At 45.2% G+C, this 19,027-nt stretch overlaps 1 protein-coding gene across 1 annotated transcript; it reads right to left on the bottom strand.

Moving 5' to 3' along the window:
- Window positions 1-3,282: 3,282 nt before the first annotated feature.
- rp1l1a (rp1 like 1a) lies at window positions 3,283-13,466 on the bottom strand. The gene is made up of 7 exons (XM_041032808.1): window positions 13,233-13,466; window positions 12,565-12,957; window positions 12,206-12,470; window positions 6,949-12,050; window positions 5,622-6,599; window positions 4,373-5,539; window positions 3,283-3,756 (listed from the first exon to the last, which is right to left on the bottom strand). Exons 1-7 carry the CDS (start codon window positions 13,464-13,466, stop codon window positions 3,283-3,285), a joined length of 8,613 nt encoding a protein of 2,870 aa, XP_040888742.1.
- Window positions 13,467-19,027: the final 5,561 nt, after the last annotated feature.

Genomic DNA, 19,027 nt, shown 5'->3' on the forward strand with positions numbered 1-19,027 from the left:
CTAACCCACACAGACTGAAAACACCAATACCTGTATGTTGTTCTGTTTACTTTTACTACTACATAATGAACTTAGAAATAAACACAACACGTATTATTACCTGAATTATTTTAAAATGTTTAAAACTGACCCTTGGATGATGTTTGACGGACATTTTCATCTTGTGTTCTGTGACAGTTTTCTGGAGGTACAGGCTCTACCTCATTGGCCCGTGTGATGTAAGTCAACCTCAATCCCTCCATGGCTAAACACACACACTCACAGGTACTGGATTAGCGTGACGTGTGAGTGTATCTTGAGAGCGGTTGAGCAGCTTTGGAAACACCTTTGGAGCAGAGCCAAACACAGTGGAGAATCACAGAGCAAAGGCAACGCAGGAAGGAAAAGTGGACATCAGATCTGGATCAGAAGGCATTAGCACATAATTCTTGCATTTAAATGAACACCTCTGAGGTTTTTTCTAATAAAAAACAGGTACTGTTTGCCACCTAGAGACCAATACAAGGACTGCAGCTACACATAGTGAACCATTGGAAAGTAAATGCAGTATACTGCTCTGAAAAGTACTTTTTAAAATCTAATTAACACACTTGGTGCTCCAGATACGAAAATAATGTGTCAAATTCACCAGTTTGATGCAACAACATGCTTCAATACCTGCAGGCAGGACAGAAAGAAGAGAGGGGAAACTGGATGATTGTTCAGGGGGGTTGGTTCTCACAGGTTCTCATTTACAGTGCTGCTATAGTGATCTCTGGGTGCTGGTAGTTTAGGTTTTATTTGCTGAGGGTTTGAAGAGTCTGTCCCTGAGATTTCTGTAGCTGCTCACACAAAATGAGGAGGGTGAATGGAATTTCATTTGAGTTGCTCATTGCACAAGTGATTCAGTAGAAAGTAGTTTGGAAATAAAAACTAAACAGCTGTAAAGCTAGTTGCTGTAACCAAGATGAGGTTTTCCTCTTCTTCCTGTCGTGCAGGCTCTGCGTTGATGCAGCATTAGAGGTGCTGGCAGGTGTGTTTTTGAGTGAGCCTTAGCTAGTTTCCCCTTTATTCACATTTCATGCTAAGCTAACTGCCTCTAGGCTCTAGCTCCATATTTCGTACACACTCCTGATAAGAAAGTGGGTAAGTCTATTTCCTAGAATGTCCATTAAGTTCAAAATGTGTTAGACCTAGATTAAAATCAGATCACACCAGTGTGAAGTAAGAAATGGTCAACGGTTAAAAAGCATTAGAATGAATGGAAATCCACCACCGTAGCAACGTTTCAGTTAGCTCACACTGAGGTGAAATAATGACAATCACCGACTTCTTTTATTTATTTCAACTTTATTACATTCATATATTCATTTGCTCCAGGTACATGATGTTCACTTGTTGATGTCACAGATTAATGGACAGCCAAACAGACCAATAGCAGCATAGGCACACACAACCTCTTGGTACCCCAGACTGGAGGCTTTTGTCAAAAAAAGAAAGAAAAAAACAATAAGAGATAAACATGTTTTGCCTCCTTCATACTGTCCTGAACACACAGTGACCATTCGCAGAATGTCTCTGCTCCAGAAATACAGTTAGGGAGTAAGCCTAGAACCCAGCTCACTCAGCTTGGTTTGGGTAAATAAGAGAAAATACTTCTTAGGGGCCCTAAAAAGTATATCTTCCAGCATTTTAAAGAGCAGCTTTGATACATTCCTGTGTCTTTTACAGGCTCTTTGATTCTGCTAGAGAGCCGCTGACAGAGAGAGATAGCCGCTTAACCGTGATCTCCCCCTCTGCGTCTGTCGATCTACCTTCATATAACCATGGATACAGTAAGGCATCAGTAACACGCTTCACGCTGTTGTTCCACCCTGGTTATGCAAACCCCACCTGAATCTACAGCATGCAACACACACCTAAGAAAAGCAGCAGAGGAAGGTTCACATCAAACTGAAATTCAGTCTGTTGCCTCCTGGAATTTACTGTAGATATTTTTGTGCACCAGAAACACAAAAGATATGCTCAGTGTCACTGTAAGCGTTTTAACTACATTTGTGGGAAAAGAAATAGATATACAATAAATAGTCACAGTAATTTAACTAAATAAATATAATGAGGTACAGGTGCTGAGAAGAGTTTACACATAAGCAAATTTAAAGGAAAAACAAATTCTGAACATCTAAAAAGATAAAAGAATACATCTATGAAAATACAGGCTGTGATTTGGAGTAAATTAGTTTGTTTTTGTTTTTTTCTAGACAATAAAGTAATTCAAAAGCAACTCACAGGAATAGTTCAGCATTTTGAAAAATAAGCTCATTGACTTTCTCGCAGAGAGGAGTGGGTAGCCTGGCCCGAAAGGTCACAGATGAACATGCTGTATCTGGCTCATGGAAGTTCCTGCAGAACCACAACTTGTCGTTTTACATGTCAGCTATCGTTTTACAGGTTATACAAAGAAGGTAAAACATGTTAATTAGCTTTAGGTGTAACAGTAGGCTATTGTTTTACCTTTAATAAGAGCCTGGCTGACTTTTCCCTCCTGTTTTGAGTCTTTGTGCCAGTGTGAGAGTTGTACTTTATCTTTTCATCTAACTCTTAGAGAGAAAGATTACATCAGAGAGCTTCAGTAAGTTTAGAACTTACTAATAACAGAATAATAACAGCTTGGAGATGACTGCTTTCCAAATTAACCTGGCTGTCCAAACCCCTGAGAATCCACTGACAAGCCCAATAAATAGACAAAGAAATGAACTGATACTCAAACCAAATATTAGAACAGTGGTTCTGTCAAACACTACTGAAACAGTCAGTTAACATCTAACATATCTCTGAGGTACTTGGTATATTAATGGCTATATGAGTCAATAAATCATTAAACCTGTGGTCCACTGAACACAAAAGAGTTCGCATAATACTGTGCACCCATAGGTGTCAAGAATGCTTTTTTTTTTTTTCAAAAATATACCTTATTTGTACACATACAGTACAGCAATAGATACATACAGTTACCTTCAGAATGTACAAATAACCATTATAAATATAATTCATTTCATTAAATAGGATAAGGTGGTGGTTTCAAGTTTCAGGATTCTACATGTAAATCACTGTGACTCCTCCTACACGGGATCTGGAGTGATAAAGTGCTTCAAGTGTTTGAGTCTGTGTTTTTTAGGTTACAGTTTTTTTTTAACCTACGTAATTCTACCTGTGTAGTCACTGACAGAGCAAGGGTTTCTGGGAGTCTCGGACCCTTTCAAAGTCTGTGAATTCGCACCATAGTTTTGGTTTCTGTGTGAGTTATAAGTTATCCAGTTCGACATCACTCTCTTTGGGTTTGCGACGTTTGACCCTGGCTGGCGACCGGCTCCTTCTCTGGCTCGTACCACCAGTGGTGGATATGCCGGCAGCCATTTTGGGCACTTCTACAGAGCTCACAGGGTTCAGGAGTGAATCCATGTCAATGTTCTCCAGGGACCCCGGCTGGGACTCCACAGAGGTCCTGGTGAACTGATGGAGGAGAGCGCCATCCTTTCTCATGCTGCCATTCACCTCCTCCTCAGGCTTGAACTCCTCCACAGCATCCTCTTCAACCTCCTCCTCATCTCCATCTCTTCCTCCCTCTTTCTCCTCCTCGTCTCCTGTGGTTCCAGCACCCTCGCGTCCTGATTCGTCCGCGCTGGTGTCACTTGGACGCTTGTTGTCGGTGTCTGAGTCTTCGGCGTCGGCCTCCTCTCCCTCTGTCACACAGACAGGTGGAGCCACCCCCTGGTCCTGAGGATTGAACAAGATAACAGTAAATTATCTTTGAGGAGTTGTAATTAACTAAGTTGGGCACTGCTGGGGCAGCTAAGTGTCACTAATTACAGCTACAAGTGAGTTACATAGCAGGCAAAAATCTAATGCTTGGTATCGTAATTAGTTTCATTTAATCAGAGCAGGAGGCTGCATCTCTAAAACTGAATAACACACTTTCAGTCTCAGTCTGAGTCAAACAAGATGAGAACACACAGGTTTTGGTTAAAGGTGACTGACAGTAACAGTAGACGTCTGTCAGTGGAAGCTCTTGCGTTGCGGCCAAACAAAACAGATTTGTTCAGTCTGTCTAATTGGATAGTGAGATTATCTTTTCCCACAGGCTTAGAATTAGCGGTGAGGCTGCAGTGGGTCAGGTTCCTCTTTAAGGCACAGTGGACTTGCGGTCGTGTTCAGGCACTTGGTGGAGCCTTAAAATAGGAGGTGCTCAAATTGGTGTCGATAATTTTAATGCAGGAACAGTTAGTTATGTGTCCCAGTTAATTTGTTCCAAGCTTTTTAAGAATAAAGCCTCACAGAGCTGTTCCACATTTGTCTGGATAAATTCCTTTTGCATTTTTGTCTCCTCCTTTACCTGTTTTGAGGCTCTTTCCTCCTCAGATGACTCCTCTTCCCCCTTCTCACTCTCTCCTCCCTTTCCGTCCTCATGCGACTCCCCCTCTCCGGTGCCATCTTCCCCGTCATCTTCATCCTCTGCCTCTGCAGACGTGCTGACGTTTCCCTCCACAAACTCCTCTGCCGGAGTCGATTTTTCCTTTGCCTCATTCTTTACAACATTGTCACCGTCTGTCTCCTCCTCTCCTCCGCTCTCCCCCTCTGATGTTTCCTCTTCCTCAGGCTTAAAATCACACACCTCACACTCTTTCTCTTCTGTCTCCTCCTCATCCTCACCATTGTCAGTGGCCTCTCCTTTACCTGCTGTTGCCTCTGTGACTGTCTCCTTGTCGCTCTCCTCCTCCCCAGTTCCTGTCTCACCCTCGTTGTCCCCCGTCTCATCCTCTCCTGTCTCTTCTTCATCCTCTGCGTTCTCACCCCCTTCCACCTTTCGTCTCTCTTCATCATCTGTTGTTTCATCCTCACCTTTGTTGTCACCGGTCTCCTCAGCCTCCTCTCCCTCTTCTGCCTCGTCACTCTCCTCCTCATTTCGGGCAGACTGGCATTGACATTCTCCCTCCCCCTCTTCTTCCCCCTCTTCCTCCTCCTCTCCATTTACCGGCGCTTCCTCTTCTCCAGTTTCCTCACCACCTGTCTGTCCCTCTTCATGCTCCTCATCATCTAAACTATTTTCATCTCCTACCTCCTCCTCTTCTCCTGCCTCACCCCCGTCTTCTTCTTGTTCCATCTCCTCGTCCTCCTCTGGGATCGTCTCCTCTAAAACAATCTCAGCTTTAATGTCCTCTTTGGTTTCATCCTCCTCCTCTTCCTCCCTCACTACCTCTAAATTCCTCCCCTCCTCATCTATGACCACTCTGTCTACTTCCTTATCTGTGGATTGGGGCACGGCTACAGGCGCAGGTGATGGGCTTTTCTTCAGCTGAAGTATCTTAAGGAGGTCAAACTCCATCATCACTGGTGCTTCAGCCGCCATGGGGTTGGTTTTGAGAGGTCTGGCAGCCATTTTCTTCCGAACACAAGCATCGCAGGGGCAGTATTCATCGTCGCTTCGCTGGTCACTGAATTCACCTGTCATCTCTCCATCGCTGAGAGAGTCAGCGGTTTTCACTGATTGGTTCTTCATGACCTGAAAAATAAATCATAATTATCTTTCTGCATTCGAGCAGCAGTACCTTGTTAAATGTAAAGCATGTTTGCTTTGGATTTACCTTTAACATTCGACGTCTCTTCTCTGTCATGGTGGACTCCCTGGAGAGGTTCCCTCCTTGCGGTGGGCGGGGCGACCTCCCCCCTCTGCCAGCCCGACTCTGAATCTTCCTCATCTCGCGTTCAATGCTGCTCTGGATGCGCCGACTCACCTCGTCCCTGAGCTCAGAGATCATTGTGTCCAAGATGAGACTGTCATCAAGGTCCCAGCGAACCTTAAACTCCGCCATGGCGTTAATGTAATGGTTCATGAACTGTTTCTCCAGCTTCTTCAGAAGGTGCATGACCCAGACTGGATCAGGGTCTTGGGATAGTCGTTTGGACAAGGGTGCTCGCAGCACAGTTGGAGGTGTGCCTGAACTGGAGTCCTCGACCGTCTCATGCTCATTATCGGTGGGGGATTTGGAGCTGTCGTTGGCAGAGCTCTTCTCCGACGATGAGGGGTTGTCAGTGGCTTTTGGGCTGTCCAGACTTGGAGGGACTGTACTTTGTTCTTCGCTCTGCTCCTGTTCATCTGCTATGTTTGGAGTTGCTTGTTGTGTGGATGTCTCCTCTGGTTCTGCCTCAGTGTCCTTATGTCCTGCCTCTGCATTTCTTTCCTCATCCTTTTCTACACCCTTCTCTGCTCCATCATCCTCATGTAGAGATTCTGTCTCTTTTGGGGGTGTTTCATCTCCACCTTGATTTCCATTCTCCTTTCCTGATCCACCAGAGCCACTGCTCATGTCCACCCCGGATGAGGACCTTGGTGGCGTCACCTGCTCTCCGCCAGTGTCCTTCACCCTCATGGCCTCAATGTCCCTGGGTTCAGTGAGCCAGAGGGATTGGAGGATGGCCATAATGTCTTCATACTGCTGTTTGCGGTCTTTCTGTTGATCATAGCCAGGGCTCCCTGCAGGTTCAATGAGCTGGAGCTGGGCCAGACAGTCCAACAGCCCTCTGGCCGATGTGCTCAGTCTGCGACCATAAACTGGAGACACCTACAGAAGACACGAAATGTAGAAGAATACCAATAATCCACATAACATTCATAACATTGATGCTTCACATTGATGATTGATTCCTGATTTTCTGTTTGTGTTTATTATTGCAAGTTAAATATTTTTAGGCTTTCAACTGCTCTTACTGTTCTGATTGATAAATTAATTGATGAAATACACATTAACCATATCACAAATAGTTAAATAGTTCAATGGAGCCATAATAGGTTCTTTATTAAGACACAAAAAAGACAGCTTGAACCTTGATGCATTTTGTGATTATTGTGATTACAGAATAAGATGATCACACGATCACATAGAAAAGAAGTCATTTAAGTTCTTGGCTTACCTCCGGCATGCTCCGGCATCGACCCAGAGAGGAGCTCAGAAGAACCTTCATTACAGCGGCAGAAGAATGCCAGTTCCTGGGCAGAGACTCACTACTCAATAGCAGAGGGTTGTTTCGAGAAGAAGTCCCCACTGCATCACCTGGAGCTGGATCTGGACTCTTCTCCTCCTCTACTGCATCACATTTAGCTTCTCCCTCCTTCTCTACTCCCTCTTCAGCTTCACTTTTCTCCTCTTTCTCCACTTTCTCATTTTCAGTACTCTCCCCCTCCTTTGCTACCTCTTCTCCAGGGTTCTCTTCCACCTCCTCGTCCTGCTCGCCCTCATGCAGCTCATCACCTACTGTCAGCATGCTGCTGTCAACAGGAATGCTCTGCAGCCAGTTGCTGACAACCTCATTAGGGGAAGCGTTGGGCAGACAGGCAGGTGTCAGCTCCTCCTCCTGATCATTCTGGTTCTTGATTTTCTGACACTTGGCGCTTTTCTCACTCCTGGTTTTGCCGCTGGTTTTGCTGGCCTTCGACTGCTGGCTGTGTGGACGGGCCGCCATGGTTTCCTTTAGCAGGTCAGCCGCTGACAGAGAGTGAGACAGAGTACTTTCACTACATGTCTCCACTTTACTGCTTGGTCTGGAGCTGTGTGAGGGACCAGGGCTAGAGGATTTGATAAGTGTTTCTTTCTTTTGGGAACTGGATGTTTTGACACTGCCACTGTCGCTACCTGCAGTAGATCTGGCCTTGGGACCTTTGACTGGATTCAAATGGTCAGATTTGACTGAATCGTCTCCTTTACTTTGCTTTGTGGCTTTCATTTTTGCTCCTGATTGAGCTGAAGCTGCAGACTCAGGCCTGAGGCAACATGGACTCTTGGAGTGAACACTGGCTGTCTCGTCATCTGCAATGTCTTCTTTCCCTTTGGCCTCACTCACTGGTCTACTGATGTTCTGGTTTTCAGTGTCATTACTTGATAAGTCTCCAACAGGTGTTTTTGCTGCGCTGGCACTTGCAGGGGATTTATTCCGAACTTTAGCACTTGCCGATGACATTGCAGATGAGGTTCTCTTGTCGGGGGTATCCAGATTTTTAGCTTTTGATGTTGAAGCAGACTTCACACTTTCTGTTTCAAGGTCATTTCCTGCTGAGCTGGCACTAACACGTCGCTCTTTAGGCTTATGAGCTGCTGCTTTGACACTACAGTTACAAGAGGACTTGTGAGACCTGTTGCTTTTGGCTGAAACTTCACTGGCTGCTCTTTCTGTTTTCTGCACTCCATCTTCTTCATCTTTATCTTTATCTTCACCCTCTCCAGGAGTTTCAATAGTGGGGATATCGACTGCTGGAAGATTGTGAGACGAGGTGCTTTTATTGCTATTATTCTTGGACTTTTGAGACACGGTGGACCCTGCTTCCTCCACATCTTCCTTTACAGCAGACTCCTCTGCGCTTTTGGGGACATCAGGAGTTGCTGTCTTCACTCGGCCCTTACTCTCAGTGTTTGTGTGAAACGAAATGCTGGACTTGCCGCTGTCTGAGTCAGCTGTTTCTTGGTCTTCTGGCAACCCAAGAGAGACTGACCCTGATGAGTGTCGACTCAGCGGTTGCTCAGTGCCTCCTGATTCCCTTCTCTGTCTTTTGGAAGAGGATGATAAGATGCTAGCAGCCTGCTCAGAAGCCTCCTCACTTTTAAGCTCCTCGTTGTCTTCCCTTTTCTCCACTTCCTTATTCTCCTCTTCCTTTTCTTTCTTCGCCTTTGCAAGTGCTGAAGCTGCTCCACAGTGACATTTGGACCTGCCAGATTTAGCAGAGGTTGTGGAGTGAACTGACAAGGCACTGGGCCCTCTTGTCTCTTCAGCATTGGGGCCAGGCAGCAGCTTTTGGACAGAGGACTGAGGACTGTTGGGGGATACAGCTGGAACTTTAGGTGCGTGGGTCCTTGGGGAACGTATCCTCTTGGGTGAAAGTGTTTGGCCAAGTAAGTGTTCAGAGGATTTACTTCTCGGTGTTCTGTCTTCCACAGCCTTTTCATCAGCTGTTCCATTATGATTGGACGAAACATTAGATTTCACTGATTTAGCTGAAGCAGTGCTTGGTGCTCTCTCCGCTGTCTCATTTTCCTCTGGTGTGTTAATGGTAACAACATTTGGACTTGGTGACACTGATTTGAGATTCTTGCTAGAATTTGACTTGTGAGAAGTACTGGACCTCACTGAAGATTTGGACTTTACAGACATGGCACTAGCAACCCGTTCTTGACCTTCATCTTGCTTCTCCTCTCTGTTTGGAGATGCTGCATTGCGCTCTGACTTCTGGGACTTGTGTGATTTCCCCGACATGGCGCTGGGGGTTCTGTCCACCATGCTGTCTGCGTCTGTCTTTATATGGTTAGACTTTACAGAGCAATCTGATTTAACAGATAAAGCGCTAGCAGCCCGTTCCTCAGCTTTTTCACCATCTTCTGTATTGTCTTGTCTTTCAGGACTTGCTCCTGTGTTACCATTACAGTTAGACTTATGAGACCTTGAGGACCTGGCACTGGCTGCTCTTTCTTCTTTTTCAGATTTAGCAGACATTGCACTTTCTGACCTCTTCTGTGTCTCCTCCTCTACAGTCTCGTTTTCTTTTTCTTCAGCTTCCTCTGCGACCTGTAAGCCTGGAGATGCCACAGTTTCATTGCGATTACAGTTAGACTTACAAGACTTTGAGGACTTAACAGACGTGTTAGATTTAACTGATCTGGCAGACATTTGACTGACTGCCCTTTCTTCTCCATCTCCTTCAGCCTGTGACCTGGGAGAAAGTGACCTCTCCAAAGCTTTGGTGGACTTATGGGATTTGTTCGACTTCACAGACAGATTGGACTTGGCTGACATGGCACTCGCTGCTCTCTCTTCCCCCTCTGTTCCGTCTTCCTGTCCTGATGCTTTGATGGGTTCATCTGCTACCTTAGCATCTGGACATACTACTTTTGCACAGCGACTGCAAGTGGACCTATGAGAAGTGCTGGACTTTGCTGTTACATTTGATTTAGCTGATTTAGCTGACAGGGCACTGTCAGGTCTTTCTGCCTTGCCAGATGTGGCAGAAGCATTAGACTTTACAGAAAGGCTACTGGGAGATTTTTTGTTTGTGTCATCATCCTCCACAGCTGTATTGTCAACTGGGGAGGCAACCTGAGTACTTCCTGGACAGTTGGACTTATTAGACTTGACTGAAGCACTGGTCTTTGCCGAAACACCAGATTTGGCTGACATGGAGCTGGTTGCTCTCTCTACAGCATTCTCTCCCTCTGCTTCCTCTCTTGTTGTCATGTCAGGCGCTTCAGCTGTGCCGCTGCAGTTGGACTTGTGAGACTTTCTGGACTTGGCAGACACGTTGGACTGAGCCCCAGTGGCGCTGGGGCTTCTCTCCTCCTCGTTGTCACCCGTGACATCAGTGGCACCGTTACAGCCAGACTTGTGTGATTTGTTGGACCTGTGGCTTGTTGCTGAGGCGGCACTAGGAGCCCGTTCTTCCTCTTTTACTGCTGGCTCAGTGGGTGTGGGTGTTCTGGACATGGCACCAGATGCTCTGCCGTCCAGGACATTTGATATTGCAGAGAGGCGCCCGTGGTTGGTGAGGTTGGTCTTGTTGGATTGTGTTGACATAGCTGAATCATCTGAGTCATCGTCATTACTGCCATTAGTGGCATTCTCTTGCTTGTAGAGGGGTGAGGCAGGACTTGGAGAGACTTGAAGGGAACGGTGGGACCTCTGTGAAGCTGTACTATTGGAATCAGAGTTGACTCCATGTTTGCAGCCCCCACAGTTAGGGCACACACTGGAAACTCCTGATTTCTGAGAGCCTGCTGAAAGTCCTGTGTGACCAGACAAGCCACTGACACCCCTCTTTATCTCATCATCCTCATCATCTGCTGCCCCCTCTTCCTCTGAGTTTGGGATCTTGGCTTTGCTAGACCTGCAAGAGGTTCTGCTCATTCTGGACTTGGAGCTGGGAGCCCGATCTGTCTCCTCTGCTCCACAGTGACAGGAGGAAGCTACAGATAATGCCCTGCTTCCTCTGCCTTCATTACTTACTGGCTTGTCCTGAGTCTGGGATGTTGGGCATGGTGACGGTTCATTGCTGTGACAGCACTGTGAGGCGCTGGGTGGCAGGTCGTAATCTTCATCGTCATCATCATCATCCTGGTCCTCTTTCAGTGATTGCAGGACATGTGAGGAGCTGCTGACTGCAGACAGCGGGCGCACCCCCTCGTCCTCCATCATTAGCTCATCCTCGACCGACTTGCTGCTGTGCGGTCGTAGGTTGCTGTCCACTGCGACCACTTCGCTGCGGCTGCAGCAGCGGCTCACCCTGCATACCTCTACATGGGTGTCTCCATCCTGCGCCACCTCGACTCTGCGCTCAACCTGCTCCGTCACACACATCTCCTCCTGAACTAGCTGGCTCTGCTCCGAACCTGAACCTGCTCCACAGCTGGAGAGCTGTGCTCGACAGCGCACCACTCTCCTGGAATTACATGATGAAGAAGAACTAGAGGAGTGTGTGTGTCTCATCATAGTGTGGGTGTGACTAGACGTATGTGGATGCAGGGGTGGGACAAGAGGCTGTTTGTGGCTGTGTGCTGGATTTTCCCACAAGTCATACTGCTGCGCCTGTTTCTGGTAGCAGCAAGGGCAGCGGTTTGCTTCCAACGCACGCTGCAGAGGTTGGTTGGAATAATCCACACCCTCCGGGTCAAATGACATGGAATCAGGGTCAGAGCAGCTCTCTGACTGGCCCTGCTGCAGATAATCGGACTGGACCTGGCTCAGGGGGCAACAGTCATTGGTCAGAGACGGGGATTTTTTAATCTGCGTGGACCACTGTAGGGTCTCATCGTTGTGGAGGCGAAAACGCACCCTCATCTCTACTGAGAGGCTGCCGTCTTTATTGACGAGCACACGCTTTTCAATGTCATCGTTCATAATAGCCGGCCTGGCCTGGGAGTAGGCACTGACACCGTTGCCGTATGATTTCTCTGAAGACAAAGAGAAGCGGGCAGAGCGGTTTGAAGAATCAGAACGAGGGTGGATGATGCTCTTTTTGGTTTCCAGACCAAAGTTAACTGAAAAGAGAAAAAGCACATTTAAATGTAAATATTATTTCTAATTTTCTTGCTCCTTTTACCACTTACAGGTCTGTTGTTGAAGCTGAGGTTTGTTTGTGGCATATTCACCTACTCAGTTGTGTCCATATAAACACTTTGACCAAACAACTTACCATTTTTCTTGCTTTCATGTCCTTCACTGTACTCGCTGGCTCTGGACTGAGCTCCATGAGGCGGGGATCTTGCTCCTTGTGTAGCAGGAGACCGGGCGCCATTTCCAGGAGTCCTGGGGCCGAGACCAGGGGACCTGCTGCCCAGACCAGGCAGTTTTTCCTCAGAGCTCTTCTTGATATAGTTTATCAGCAGTGGACTGAACGCTTCCCGGCCGACACACACCAAGACACCAGGGCAAGTCATCAGGGTCTGAATGCTGTCAATCTGGAAACAAATTCACAGTGTTTCCACTGAAATGCAAAACACACTTTAAATTGTAATACAGATAATAATAATAATGATACAGATCACTTCTTACCCTGCGTCCCTCTGCAGTGTAAAGCTTGCGGACATGAAACTGCATCACCTCGGACACTTCATCCAGAAAGGCCCTCATGCTCCTGGTCGACCTCCTGCTCAGCACCACGCTCCTCCTCATCCCCGGCTCGCTGTTCTTCACCAGCAGAATCCGTCGCTGCCTGTAAGGCAAATGGCCGGGTGGCGTTGCGGATGAGGTTTCAGGCCTCTGGGGCCTCCGGCCGTGATGATACCAGATGCTCGGGCGTTTGCAGGCCAGCTCCATGTTGATTGGCTTAGCCTGGCGCCGGTCAGAGCACAGGTAGCAGCCGCCATCCTGGAGCTGCTCCAGGTGTTTGATGGTGTTGGTGCCGCGGGGGGTGGTTACAGTCCGCACACCAAATGGCAGGGGCACCTGTGTGAGGACACATATATACACATATACATGCTTTCTATAGAAATCTACTGTAGCTTTGTATCTATCTGTTGCTGTTATGTCTCCAAATCAAATGTTTTCACAAGAAAAAGGCAGTTTGAAAGAAATTAGAGAGATGTCTTTCATGTCGGGTGAAAATTTAGGAAAGTGGAACAAATGCTGTTGCCAAGGTTACAAGTGCTGTGCGTCTGCATCTTCACAGTGAGCTTCAAAAGAAATCTCGTCATCACAGCTCTGACAGCGGTCCCACTAACCTTTTGGGAAAGGTCGTCCAGCAGGGCGTCGAAGCATTTGAAGCTGCGCTTGTGGATGGCCATCCTGACGCCTCCGAACTGGCTGTCGCCGCTTTTGTAGAAGGTGATCCGCTTTGCCGGAGTTGCTGTGGTCACACGGGCGAGGCGTAAGCTGGTGGGGTGTGGCGCCGGGAGAGGTGAGGCATGTTTAGATGGGGGGCGGGGGTCCCACAAAGCTGTCTGGACCGAATGCATGCTGCACCTTTACACACACCTGAGGGATGCATAGCAAAGCAGTTAAAATATGTAATACAGAAAAGAGCAATTCCAATGCAAATGATTTCAGAGGATTCAGTTGCCATTTTGTCTGCATTAGCTTTTATTTGTTGCCTTTCTGTTCACAGACTTTCTAAGCATGCACACAGTGTCACAAGTCAAAGTCAGGGTTACGGTTTGACTGAGGATTTAGGACAGGACATCCACTAACAGGACTACCTGACAATCAGGGAGTTACATATGTCATGTGGCTAAAACAGGGTAAGATTTTATACAAAGTACTTTCTGAATCAAACCAGTAGGCAATGTTTTGTTATCTGACAAACCGTTGTTGCTTTTCTGCATTCACTGTTGTTTAAATGGCCAAAAAGGATATAAACTGACAATGCTTTCCAAAAGATTTGGTCAATTTTGGGACAAAAGGCGTCTGAACTGGCTTCAACTTTAAGGATAAAATAGTTACATAATGTAGACGGGCGATATCAAACGCTGCTACATAAAGAGCTACAGTATATAGACGTTAAAGACAGAGCTTCCCACAGTCTGCTATATTTAGTGGTGTGGACTAGCACACATCTAGAAATCCTATTTGGAGCGGACGTAAAAAGTTTCTGTCCTGCTTCTGAACAGGCAGCATAAACCAGCTTGCATAATGTACTGTGCGTAATTCATACTGTTTCACTCTGTGTGATAACAATAACAATCAGTGCAGTTCTGATTGGCTTTGATGGGTTTGATCAGGTCTGTGTGGATAATTGGATAATCATGTACATGCAGACTTGAAGCTTGGACCAAACCAAAAAACAAACATCACGTATCCCTGATACGAGCCGACAGTGATCAGTCCACCTCACTGCTTATATTCAGTAAAATGTTAATGACGGTAATCATGACTGTTACCTGCGATGACTTTCAGTAACCTATGAAAAAAGGTGAATGTTATCAGCAGCTTAGCTTTTAAGTCCCATGAAGCCAGACTTCAGGCCAAATCACTGCTCTTAGCTGTAGACACTCCCAACATGACGCACTGCTGCTTAATCCCCCTTCAGCTCTGTCCCTCTTAACAACTTTACATCTTTTAAGGGGAGTGTGACAGTTGAATATCATATTTACATGTTAACTACAGAATTAGTACAGCTGACTGCATTTTACAAGTGCAAGTGTGTGGTTTTTAAAAACACGGCAGCAAATCATTGGTTTCCAAGGTGACGCGGCGTAAACAAATAGTTCCCGAATCATTCTGATTAGCTCTGAAACTGATGAGAATGCATTTGAACTGTGAGGCTCAGGACATAAATATTATGATTTTTAAGTTGTTTGCAAAGACCAGTGAAACAGCGATGAAGGGGGACAGAATTTGCTGCAGGACTAAAAGAAGGTCTGAAGTTTAACATTCAGGATGCGTTCTGTTCTGACTCGTAGAAATAGCTGCACAGGCTAAGAGCTAAGCTTTGAGTTATTTTCCCAGCTGAGGACCAAACAAGCAACTTAATCCCACCTTGTGTGAGGTTACAGTTTGCATGCACCTGAACATGCAGCCCAGTCTGCATTCTTCTTGTTCACACTTAATAATACTTACGTTTTATCATGTCTGACAAACAAAGCAGTAAATTCAACATTTAAGAAGCTGGAACCAATTTTTGGTATTTTTGTTTAAATATATTGTGCAGTACACAAAACACTAACAATCAAACATTTTAACTCAGAGTTTTATGCGCCAGCTCTTTGAGCATAAAAACAAGCTGAGGCACATTTCAACAAAACTTCAGATCAGTTTTAGCACATTCATTATATCACTATATATTATTTAAGAGAATTTTGATCATCATATAACTACTTAAGAACAGTATCGACCACAAATTCGTTTTCGCACCAGATTACTTCCAACTGTCAGGTACGCTACTCACATATTCAGGAAACATGGTCCAAAGAGATGTGAAAAAGCTGCAGGGGAGCTGTTTCTATCCGTGCAGGTGTGTGAATGTGTGGCAGCTTTCTTCTCTGCAGCCTGAGTCATACACTGAGATGCAGCTACAGCAGAGCCCCCGGCTCCACAGCTCTCAGGGTAAAATGGCAGTCAGTAATTGGGCACACGGAGGAGGGAGGGGGCAGGCGGAGAGAGGGGAAGTGAGGAGAGGACAGGAGGGGGAAAAGGCTAAGGATAGAACGAAAAGCCTGCTTAAGAACCGGTGTGTGTGTGTGGGAGAAGGGGGGGGGGAGGGGTTGCTATGGTGAGGCCAAGATGGTGGTGAGACAAGTGATGTTCTTATGCACGCTGAACCTGACCTGGAGAAGAAGAGCCTGCTGTTTTGCAATTTTGATTGATTTTTCCTTTAACGTATGGGGATGATTTTTAACAAGGGTGAGCAGAAAACTTAGCTATCAAAGGCAAATATATGAAGGATAATTAGGTTCTTGCCTGTAACTGAAACATTCCTACACTCAAAGTTATATTAGTGAAGATACAGCAACTGCAACTTCAGCCGACATATAGAAAGTCTGTTTGTACAACGAGCAGGATACAAAGGTTTTACTTGAGACCTGAGATTTCCAGCACATATTGTTCCCTCTTTGTGTGTCTTCCTCACACACACACATGCGCGTCTCTAGCTAGAGAGGATTGTAATTACAGCCAATCTGTTTGACAGCAGGGTGCGTAGAAATCACCGAAAACACCAACTGCTCCTATTGAACTGTGTCATGGCAAACCTCTTATTATTATTGGTGGAGTGACAGAAAAATTGATGCTGAACCAATCACGACCAGTTGGTCATCACGGTCAGTTACAAACAACATTATTCTGAGCATAAACCACATGCAGTATCTTTTATTTACACCTTGATTTGACTTGTTACTGTTCTGTTTTTTGATCCTGTTTACAAAGAGTGATATTTAGGGAATGACAGTGGAATTTGAGCTTTACAGATGCTGTGTAATGAGACCTGTGGACTGTGAGAAAAGGGGTAAAGCAAAGGCAAGTTTGTAAGTCTGAATCTAAAGACTCTAAAATCTAATCTGCTGATCCATTAATGCCAAAAGTGGCCTGAACTTAATAATGGCTTCACCTGTGAGGCATCTGTCGCAGACAGACAGACAGATCCCTCGTGGCTACAGTCTGTGTTGCATCTGCCTCAGTGTTGAAATAACACTTCAGATCCTGTACTTAATAAAAGTAGCAGTACTGTAACAGACTTATACTCCATTAAATATTAATTAAAGTTAACCAGAAATGATTATTAAACCAAAATACACTGTTCAGAAACCCTGTGGATAAAACATGTACTTCACCTTTGTGTTGCATGTTTGTGTTTGTGTAAGGAATGGGTTCATTGCTGTCCCTCGTGGCTGATGGGGGGAAAAACACTCTGGGTTTTTACACCCCTCTGCCTCAGTGGTTAGTAATGAGCCTGTTACAGCTTGGTGAATCAGAATGAGGCAAAGAAGATGCCTCATACTCCAAAACATAATTGAACTTACATATTTACCCCCTCTGGTAAACTTCTTTGCATCTGAGAAAGACCAGCACACTGTGTTATCTGTAGCTGCTAAATTCTTTCTGACTGTTTCTTTGAAAACAGCTGCGGGAACTGTAACGTTTCTGGCCAGAAAACACTGATGCTAAATCTGTATGAAAATGTGATTAAGTGCTATATGAAGAGTATGAAGTGCTATAAAAAAAATACTTTAAGAAGCAACAAGCTGAAGCTTTATTCAGCTGGATTATTACTATGAGTGTCCTTCAGACTTTCTTGTTCAGTAAGAGCAGTGTTTCTTGTTGCTGTTCAGTATATTGCAAACAACAAAATGTGCTTTAAAAAAGAAAAAATATCTTTTGCCAATCAACAGTATGCTCTCTTGGAGATTCTGAGATCACCGTGGGCATTTTACACAGTGGTGTATTATGCCCATCCACAGAACGTGTCCTTGAAATAAGAGATGTTGATTTACTGAGCAAATTATTGCATAAGGCTTATGTAACTCATATTTCATCAATCTGTCTCTGCTCCACAGCCTTAATGAAGGACGGGGAAAGAGTAGGTGGGCCTCAGAGAGTTCTGGGAAGACAGGAAGTCAGGGATGAGTAGTTCCTGTGCTGACAGGTTCGAGGCATGAAAGTGAAGCATCAGGCAGCTGCTCTCCGGAAAACTAACAGGTATTCCTTGTGGATAAATCAAGGAGTTTATCACTTCTACACTGTGGATGTTACACAACTGCATTCAGGCAGACACACCTCATCCTGCAGGAAACAAAACTCTTATGTTTCAGTACCAGCCTCTGAATGATGGACCTCAGTGTTCTCCTTCTTTAAATGGAAACAAAACTGAGTGAAGTTTTGTCAGAGCTGAGGCTTAAACGGTTCAGTGAGCAGGACAAAGGAAGAAGAAAGCAAAGGAGAGATTATATGATGTGTGGCCTACTTTTGGACTCACTCCTCTGTCTGCTCTCCCTCTCGTATCCCATCAGCAGGTGTGTATGTGTGTCATTCTAACAACTGGATCACTAACGCAAATATGTATACACACAAAGTCAGTAATGTTTTCAGTGTGTATTCACAGGCAGCCTACACACACAAACATTTACACCCACTACAGATCTTATGGGCCTGTTCTGTTGAATGCAACAGGAGTAAAGAAGAAAAAGAAAGATTATTCTCACCAGTGTGGACGCATACCGATGGGAATGATGGAAGATCAATAGCTCCAGGAAAAAGAAAAAAACAAAAAGAATTTTGTTAGAAAGGTGTTAAAGTCAGGTCGAGTCAGGACCAGTGGTGAGCATGGACCGAGGTGAGATACCGCTCCGTCTGTCGGATCGGCCACAGCGACGGAGATCGCATATAAGAAGCGCACGTTCAGACATGCGTCAAGCTAGCAGCCTACAGACCGGAAGTACACTAAGTTACACTTCCAAATTAATTTGTGACGGTAAATATTAAATCAGAATTTAAAACACATGTAGATTAAGTAAAAAAAATATATAAGCTCAAATTCGTGACCATAAGGGTGGGTAAAGAAAGGGGTCTGACGTGGTAGTTTACTGCTTTACATTTAATATTACAATCTTTATTGCAAACATTTATCTTCTCAAAACATTTTTCAGAAGGCTTAAATCCTCATCCTTAAATCCTTAGCTCTGTTTTGAAAATTACCTGAGCCATTATCACCAAGATACACTGAAATAAATTGATCTGCAACAAAACTTTTTTCTGAGCATATGTTTTAAATATTACTTAAGCTCACAGACGGCTTTCTAATACGATTGAAAGCATTGAGGAAAAAATAAATGCCACTCTAGAAATTTCAGGTAATAGATATTTTATTTTTAAAGGCACAACCGGAAGTTGTGTTATGAGCTTTTGGCCAACTTGACAAAAGTTAAATCCGTTATTTTTGCATTACTTTCGTTATCCTTTCTTATGTCCGCGATATTTCCTGCAGAACCAGAGGAGGAGGACAAGAGAAGAAGAAAGAAGAGGGGAGGAGGAAGGGAGAGAAGAAGAGGAGGAGTGGGATTCATGTTAAAGAGGATTAGACCTGCCT

Source organism: Toxotes jaculatrix, chromosome 24 (genome assembly GCF_017976425.1).
Source record: "Toxotes jaculatrix isolate fToxJac2 chromosome 24, fToxJac2.pri, whole genome shotgun sequence".
NCBI lineage: Eukaryota > Metazoa > Chordata > Actinopteri > Toxotidae > Toxotes > Toxotes jaculatrix.